At 52.2% G+C, this 8864-nt stretch overlaps 1 protein-coding gene across 4 annotated transcripts; it reads right to left on the bottom strand.

Annotated features, from left to right (window-relative positions):
- Positions 1-952: 952 nt before the first annotated feature.
- Slc25a41 (solute carrier family 25 member 41) lies at positions 953-8101 on the bottom strand. Of its 4 annotated transcripts, XM_040739298.1 has the most exons (7): positions 8017-8101; positions 6529-6684; positions 4967-5119; positions 4748-4855; positions 3467-3634; positions 2119-2266; positions 953-1373 (listed from the first exon to the last, which is right to left on the bottom strand). In XM_040739298.1, exons 1-7 carry the CDS (start codon positions 8032-8034, stop codon positions 1186-1188), a joined length of 939 nt encoding a protein of 312 aa, XP_040595232.1. In that variant the 5' UTR covers positions 8035-8101; the 3' UTR covers positions 953-1185. The 4 variants fall into 4 exon arrangements, with proteins under 4 accessions (XP_040595232.1, XP_040595231.1, XP_040595233.1 ...); XM_040739297.1 differs by having other exon boundaries at positions 4748-5119; XM_040739299.1 differs by lacking the exon at positions 8017-8101 and adding an exon at positions 7830-8008 and having other exon boundaries at positions 4748-5119.
- Positions 8102-8864: the final 763 nt, after the last annotated feature.

The raw sequence follows: 8864 nt of genomic DNA, 5'->3' as shown, positions 1-8864 counted from the left end.
GAATGAGAGTGACGGCTCTGGCCAGTCACGTGGGTCTGGGGGCGGGGCTCGGCGAAAGAGCTCCTGGATGAGCGGGCGGGCGCTCCGGCGAGGGAGTTGTGAACGCCAGCCAATAACTACACGCGGGAGGCGGGGCTTGTCAAGACTGGCAGCCATTTAGCCCAGCCACTGAAGCCTTTGGGTTGGTGATGTGCTTGCATTTGGACTTGACGGCTTTTCTCAGAGTCCATGTCCCTCGGCTTCTGAGCCAATGGCTGAGCGACAGGGGCAAGCGTTGGATGATTGACACCTCCCTGGACAAACAGCGGCAACGGAAGTAATAGTGCTCTGTTTTGATGGGCGCGCACCTGCGTTTGGGTGGAACCCGCTACCAAACGGCGAGAGCGGATTAGCGGGAGGCAAAGTGAATGGCAGCGGACGTGGGCGGTGGTGCCCAGCTGCCGGAACTACGGCCTGACCTCTAGGTCAGCGCGCTAGCGGCCAGGCCCTGGGAGGGCTTTGCGCGTGGCCTGCTCCAAGCCTTGGGGACCTGAGTTTGTGGGGATGTGGGTGGCCCGAGATTGGGTGAAGTACTCGGGGGTTTCCGGAGTCTTCCGTCTCATCCCGAGGACCTAGAGCCTGCATTTCTTCATGGCAACCAACTCCTCAAACTTACTGTAATGCAAGCCTATTTCCAGCCTGGACCCAGGTCCTCACAGAAGTCCAAACTCCCAGCTCCCAACCAGGACCCAGAAGGAATCCCAGTCACCACCCGGGACCTAGGAGTCCCAAGATCCTTACAGGGATCTAAAACCTGGATCCAAAAACCTCAGGTCCCTACAGGAACTTAAGCCCTTTGCTCCCCAGGTCCTCAGGGTGGGGACTGAAATTTAGGACCCTGCTGGGCATGCTCCCCACCACTGAGATACGCCCCCATACTCATGTTCTCCACCCTGAACCAGCTAATCTCAGGCAGAGACAGCCAAAACTATCTTTATTCTTGTCCACACCTTCTGTTGGACGAGCCTGCAAAAACCAAGCTGGAATCTCAACTCAGACTGTATCCTGCAGGAGGAAATTCCAGCACTTCCAACCCTAGTCCTGGATGGGTTTTGCAAACCAAAATGGCTCTGAAGCCTAAGCCGTGGTGGGCTTTCTGAGACCCAGGGACACTGGGACATCCATTCTCTTCCTGTTCAGAGCATGTCATCTGCTCAGGACTTGTACACCCAGGGTTTTCTTCATGACATCGTACACCAGATAGCTGATACCTCCTGCTGGCACCACCTTCAGTAATGTGGGCGTCATGCCTCTGTATAGCCCAGGCCAGCCCTGTTGACTCAGTATCTGGCCGAAGACTCCCAGCATAGTGGGGTTAGAGCCCACCAAGGTGTCTGGGGATAGACAAAGACAGATTCAGCAGTGGGTCTCTTGTGAGATGCCACTATGGTCATTATGGGGGATTTTGTAGAGATCATTCCATATATGTAGAGTTATTGCCATATATGTGTTTTGAGATGGTCTTATGCAGTGCAGGCTGGCATAGAATTCCATATGCACCTGAGGCTAGCTTTGAATTCCCGATCCTCATGATTCTACCTCTTGCTGGAATTACAGCATTACCACACCCAGTTTATGAGTTGCTGGGGACTGAGCCCTGGCTTCATGCATAGGCACACTACACACTGTACCAGGTTGAGCTGTAGCCCTACCCTCAAGGGCTGAGATTAGCCTCAAACTCAATGTCACCAAAGATGATCTTTTTGTTTCTTTTTCGTGACAGGGTTTCTCTGTATTGTTTTGGAGGCTGTCCTGGAACTCGCTCTGTAGACCAGGCTGGCCTCGACTCACAGAGATCCACCTGCCTCTGCCTCCCGAGTGATGGGATTAGAGGCGTGCGCCACCAAGTCCTGGCCCCAAAGATGATCTTGAATTCCTGCTCTTCCTGCCTTGCCTCCCAAGTGAGGGGACGACTGTTAATTTGAGGGCTGGGATTAGATTGGGGAGTAAGCATATGTTTTGATGGGTTCATTACTCAGCAAAGGTGTTGCAGATGGGTTTATGGAGGGGCTGGGGGTTAGAGGGGAAGGATAAGAAAATTCAGAAGCCAGGAGGAGGTAGAGAAGGGGCCAGACTGACCTTGTGCCTGCATCCGTGTGCGCACCAAAGTCAGCGGGTAACTGGCCATCTGGCCACTGGTGGAGGACAGTGTTACAGATAACAAGTTGACCAGGCCACTGGGGTCTGTCATGTCCCAGCCTGACTTCTGCCACAAAAACCGGAGTAGCTGCAGAAGGAGGTAATAGTGCCATTAATAACAACTCAGAGTCAAGATGGGCACCATAGTGCTCACCTTTAATCCCAGCACTGGGAGGCAGAGGCTGGAGAATCTCTTTATTTTTTTAATTAATTATTATTGTTATTATTTTGGGGTGGTTTTTTTTTTTTGTTTTTTTCGAGACAGGGTTTCTCTGTGTAGCTTTGGAGACTGTCCTGGAACTAGCTCTGTAGACCAGCCTTAGCTCTGTAGACTAGGCTGGCTTCGAACTCACAGAGATCCACCTGCCTCTGCCTCCCAAGTGCTGGGAATAAAGGCATGCACCACCAACGCCCGGCTATTTTGGGGTGTTTTTGAGACAGGGTTTCTCTGTATTGTTTTGGAGGCTGTCCTGGAACTCTGTAGACCAGTCTGGCCTCGAACTCACAGAGATCCGCCTGCCTCTGCCTCTGCCGCCCAAGAGCTGGGATTAAAGGCGTGTGCCACCAGTGCCCGCAGAGAATCTCTTTAAATTGAGGCTAGACTCATTGTTGTTTTTCAGGTCAGCTGTGGCTACATAGTGAGACCCTGTCTTAAAAAAAACAACAGTAGCTGGGCGGTGGTGGCGCACACCTTTAATCCCAGCACTCGGGAGGCAGAGGCAGGCGGATCTCTGTGAGTTTGATACCAGCCTGGTCTACAAGAGTGAGTTCCAAGACAGCTTCCAACAAACAAACAAACCAACAAACCCCCCCCCACACACAAAACCAACAACAGTCTTTGGATCTCTGAGGTGGAGGCCAGCGTAGTCTACAGAGTGAGTTCCAGGTGGCCAGGGCTCTCAAAACACCCAAAATCTGAGTGTTGGTGGTGCACGCCTTTAATCTCAGTCCTTGGGAGGCAGAGGCAGGCAGATCTCTGTGAATTTGAGGCCAGCCTGGTCTACAGAGCTAGTTCCAGGAAAGCTAGGGCTACATAGAGAAACCCTGTCTTGGAAAACAAAAAACAAAAAGAAAAAGAAAAGAACAACAAGAAAAAACCCAAACAATGGACTAGAAAGATGGCTCAGCAGTAAAGAGCATTTGTTGTACTTGCTGAAGATTCAAGTTCAGTTCCTAGCTCCCAAATGCTGATTTAAATATATCTAAAACACAAAACTCGAGAGAAGGGGGCAGGGAGAAAGCTGTGGGCTGATGTGAAGCTAATGCTCTCCCCTCTGGGGACACACACCTCATAGACAGCCAGGTCGGTGCAAGCATAGGGAATGATGCCCAGCATGTTGGGCAGATAGCCTCGGTACAAGGCTTGGGTGCCCTCCCGTTCTAAGATCTGCATGGCACAGTCCAGAAGTCCTTTATATTGGCCAGTAAGGCGAAGGGTCAGTCGAGTCTTGAGTACCTGGAGAGGAGGAGGAGGTCCATTTGGTTAAATACTTTCAGGCATGCCCATCACCCCAGCATGGCATTGGTAGGTGGATAATGTCAAGGGTTCCAGGGTTCAGTCCTGTGTATATAGCATTAGATAGGCCACCTATGTGGAAAGAGGGAGCCTGGTTGTTCTCACTGTAACATAATACCTGAGGCTGCTGAGCTTTCTCAAGCAAAGAAGTTTAAAATCAGATGTGGTTAACACACCCATTATCCCAGCACCGGGGAAGCTGAAGTAGGAGATCTGCAAACGTCAGGCTATCCTGGGTTACATAGCAAGACCCTTTCTCTCTCTCTCTCTCTCTCTCTCTCTCTCTCTCTCTCTCTCTCTCAGATCTCTCTCTCTCTCTCTCTCTCTCTCTCTCACACACACACACACACACACACACACATGAACATACACACCAGGCATGCACATATACATACATACACATACACTTAAACCAGAAACATAAACTTAATTAATTCCTGAAATTCAAAAACGTCTCTCCCAATTTTTTTTTTTTTTTTGCACTCAGTTTCACTCTATAGGTCTGTCTGTCCTGGAACTCATTCTGTAGACCAGGCTGGCCCTCAACTCACAGAGATCCTCCTCCCAAGTGCTGGGATTAAAGGCGTGCACCACCACTGTCCTGTGCTACAGTTTGAAAATCTGTGTCAAGCAAAATAAAGTCAGGCAGTGGTGGCGCACGTCTTTAGTCTGGTCTACAGGGCGAGTTCTAGAAACCCTGTCTCAAAAGCCAGAACAAACATGTCAGAGACAGAGAGATACACACGGCCGGGCGTTGGTGGCGCACGCCTTTAATCCCAGCACTCGGGAGGCAGAGGCAGGCGGATCTCTGTGAGTTCGAGGCCAGGCTGAACCGACAGCCTCCAAAACAATACAGGGAAACCCTGTCTTGTAAAACAAAACAAAAAACAAAAAACAAAAAAAAACAAAAAAGAAAAAAAGAGGGATACACACGGAGACACAGAGGGTGGAGCCAGAACGCGAGGAGGGCGAGGAAGGAGAAGAGAGAAAGGGAGAAAAGTAGTGTGGGCTGCCCCAGAACCAGCTCTGGCCACTCGGGTCCTCCGGTCTTACCTCCATGGGGTTGATTAAAGTCTGGGAGATGGCCACAGCCAGGGAACCTGCCATCAGCCGTTCCTGGAAGCGAGGGTCGTCCTGCGCACCGCAGAGGAAAGTCTTACACTGCAAGGGGAGGGCGTGTGAGAGAGAAACCGCCAGCACTGTGTGTCTGGAGGGCGGAGGGCTGCCTTGCACTGTGGAGACTTGATCTGTGGTAAGTCCCCCCAGGTTCACCTGCTCAAACACAGAGAACTTGATGGCATATTCGGGGGCGATCTTGAGCACGTTGATGCCATTGCCCCGCCAGAGCGAGCGGACGCCTCCCTCCTGGACCAGGCTCCGCAGGCCACTCAGCAGGTGCCTGAAGTTACTCTTGGAGGAGTACACCTGGGGAACAGGAGGGGTGTGCAGCCCGGAGCCCGCACCAGGTATTCCCAGCCCCACCTCCGACCACGTCCCAGCCCCTCGCTGGGGAATTCTTTTTTTTTTTTTTTTTTTTTTTTTTTTTGGTTTTTCGAGACAGGGTTTCTCTTTTTTTTTTTTTTTTTTTTTTGGTTTTTCGAGACAGGGTTTCTCTGTCCTGGAACTCACTTTGTAGACCAGGCTGGCCTCGAACTCACAGAGATCCGCCTGCCTCTGCCTCCCGAGTGCTGGGATTAAAGGCGTGCACCACCAACACCCGGCCGGCCTCTCTAGGGAATTCTAAGTGGGACTCGGCCACTGAACCACGCCCCCACCCCTCACTAGGGAGATTCTAGGCAGGGGCTCCATCCATGAGCTGTGTCCCTAGCCCTCTTTTTTGGGGGGGGTTTCGAGACAAGGTTTCTCTGTGGCTTTGGAGGCTGTCCTGGAACTAGCTCTTGTAGACCAGGCTGGTCTCAAGCTCACAGAGCTCCACCTGCCTCTGCCTCCCAAATGCTGGGATTAAAGGCGTGTGCCACCAACGGCGGCGCCTAGCCCTCTTTTTACTTTATATTTTGACACATTGTCTTCTTACTAAAATTGTCTGAGCTAGGCTTGAAGTGGAGATCCTCCCTCTTCAGCCTCCGGAACAGCTGGGATCATAGGCCTGTGTCACCAGGTAGATCTACATTTATCTAAAAACCCATTGGGGCCAGGTCTGGCGAGCCTGGTCTATAGTCTGTGATCCCAACTATTTGGGACCTGGGTCAGAAACACTGTAGTTCAAGTCCTTTCTGGGCTACAGAGCAAATTCAGTGCCAAAGTGGGCTATTTACTGAGATGTCTGAAAAAAAAATGACAGGAAGGCACCGGGAGGGACGGTCCAGGGTTAGAGCACTGGGCTGGAGGCTGGAGGGATGGCTCAGGGGTCAAGGGCACCTGCTGCTTTTGCAGAGGAGACTGGTTTGGTTCCCAGCACCCACTTGGAGGCTCACAGCCGCCTGTAACTCCAGTTCTAGGGGATCCAATGCCCCCTGCTGGCCTCCCCAGGCACTGCATGCATGTGGTGCAGACATGGATTCAAACTCACACACACATAAAGATAAATCTGTTTTCAAAAAGAAAGAAAGGAGGGCTGGGGCAGCGAGAGCTTCTCTGGCATGTGTGAAGGCTTGGGGTCCATCCTCAGTTCCTTCCACCCCTCCACGTCCCCCTCAAACACCTCAAAGACATCGCCCACAACCTGCAGACCTCCAAACCTTTTACCTTGGTCTGTGTTGCTCTCTCTGAGACCTCTATGTCTACTCCCAGTCCATCCTGAGCTCCACCAGCTCCATCTCCACCCCTCTCCACCCACACTGTCCCCACAAAGGGCTCCAGTTCCGTGGACGGACCTGCATGTGTACCCTGGCTCTTTCCAGAGGGGCTGTCCCTGTGCGAGACACTGCCCCAGCCATGGCTCCTGAGAGCAGAAACTTCCACAGGGCACCCTTGTTCTCTTCTTCCAAGACGTCCACAGGGACCACCAGCTGCTCTCCTGTGTCTAGAACCTGCAAGAACATTCACTGCTTGGCCACACTCAGCCCTGAAGGAAGGAGCTTGCTCCCCATGGAGGCCCCTGCTTTCCTTTGCTGCCTTGATGTCTTTGGAGAGGGCGATTTGTTGGCTTTGTTTGTTTTGTGACAGGGTCTCTGTGTAACTTTGACTTGTCCTGAAACTCACTCTGTAGACCAGACTGACCTCGAATTCAGAGATCCACCTGCCTCAGCCTCCTGAGCGCTGGGATTAAAGGTGTGTACCGCCATGCTTGACTGATTTCTTTCTTTCTTAATGGTTTACTTATTTTTTATTTGTGTGTGTTTGTGCGTGCATGCACGTGAATGAAGGTGACAAAGGGGCCAGACGCTGGTCTCACTGGAACTGGAATTACAGATGGTCGTGGGCCACCATGTGGGTGCTGGGCCTGAGTTCTCATCTGCCCTTAACTGCTGCAGTCTGTTTTTGCACCTTTGTGTGAGTGTGAGTGTGTGCGTGTGAGCGCGTGTAGTGGTGTGCATGAGAGTATGTGTGTGATGTGTTGTGCATGAGTGTGTGCGTAGAAGCATGTATGACTGTGTGTGTGACTGCGTGCACTGATGCATCTATATGAATGTATACAGGCCAGAGGTTGACGTTCAGCGTCTTCCTCCACCACTGTTCTACGCTGAGGTAAGTCTCTCGCAAACCCAGAGCTCACCAGTTTGCCTGGCCTAGCCAGCAACTTGCCCCCATCTCCATCTCCAGGTCTGGGCTTTTGGGGTTACAGGTGGCAGTCAGGCCTGCCCAGCATTAGGGACCTTCTGCTTGCCTGAGCTCCAAGCCCTTCATCCCCGGAGCTACCTCCTCAGCACCCCACCGTTTGTTTTTTTGTTTGTTTGTTTGTTTGTTTATTTTGTTTTGAGACAGGATCTCATCTGGTCCAGACTGGCCTCTAACTCACTAAACAGCCCAGGATGACTTTGAACTTCTGATGTCCTGCCTGCAGCCTCTGAGTGCTGGGATAACGGGTGTGAACCACTGATGGTCTCACCTGTGACCTCAGCGTGGGTTCTTCTCGGCTTGGAGGGAGAAGAAGCTCCTCGCCATATGGGCAGCACAGCCTTGCTTCCCTCCGGTCCAGCGTGAAGCCGTGTGCCACCCAGTTTCCCACACTTACCTGCTACAAAGGAAGTGCTTCAGGGTGCTTTTCACCCACGTGTCCAAACACACACTCATACACGTGTGTGCACCCTGGGCTCCAGGATGCAGGCGGGTGTAGGTGTGGGTGTGGGGACCGGTTGGGGGGACCGGGGTGGAGCTTTTCTAAATAAGGCCCTGACCCTCGAGCAAGGCTCCTGTGTTACCTCGGGATGGACTCCCATAGCTGCTGAAGGGTTAGGGTCTTGGTCTCAGTGTCCCTGGGGCGTCTATCTGGCTCCCAGCTGAGAGTGGCTGATTACCTGGCTTGTGAATTTAGGGACAAGGGAGGGTGAGGTCACAAGAGTGCTTGTGAGCTCATGGGCCTGATGGGTAGGTAGTGCAGTTGACCCACGGTGCCCACACCCTAATCCCGCAGCCCAGGAAGAGCCAGTGTGGTCCTCTCAATGGTGCCTAATATTTATTATTCATTTGTTTTGTTTTAAGACAGGGCAGCAGGAAGCCCAGGCTTGTCTCAGACTCACCAAGTAGCTGAGGATGACGTTGAACTCCCGATCCTCTTGCCTCTATCTCCCAAGGCAGAAAGCAGAATGGAGTTAGTGGGGAAGGGAGACAGCTTTGGTGTAGGCAGGTGGAGAGCTTTGGAGATGAATGCTGGACATAGCTGTGCAGCCCAGTGAACGAGTTCTGTGCTCCCACATTTGCAGACAAATCTTTTTTTTTTTTTATAAGACAGTGTTTCTCTGTGTAGCCCTGGCTATTCTGGAACTTGCTTTGTAGACCAGGCTGGCTTCAAACTCAGATCTGCTTGCCTCTGCCTCCCGAGTGCTGACACTAAAGGTGTGCACCACATGCAGTGTGGTGCAGTGTCCTCAGAGGCCAGGAGGGGGCGACGGATCCTGGTGATTGTGAGTGGCCATGTGGGTGTCGAGACTGCACCTCTGAGGTCCTCCCCAGGAGTCGTGTGAGCTCCTGACCGTGAGTCATCTCTCCAGCCTGCTTGCTGTTTATATAATGGAGTGGAAACTGAGGCTCCAATCTCTTGGAGAAGAGG

Source organism: Mesocricetus auratus, unplaced genomic scaffold (assembly GCF_017639785.1).
Source record: "Mesocricetus auratus isolate SY011 unplaced genomic scaffold, BCM_Maur_2.0 Super-Scaffold_100676, whole genome shotgun sequence".
NCBI classification, from domain to species: Eukaryota; Metazoa; Chordata; class Mammalia; order Rodentia; family Cricetidae; genus Mesocricetus; species Mesocricetus auratus.
The sequence above is the reverse complement of the archived record's forward strand: the minus strand, read 5'-3'. Positions and strand labels throughout refer to the sequence as shown.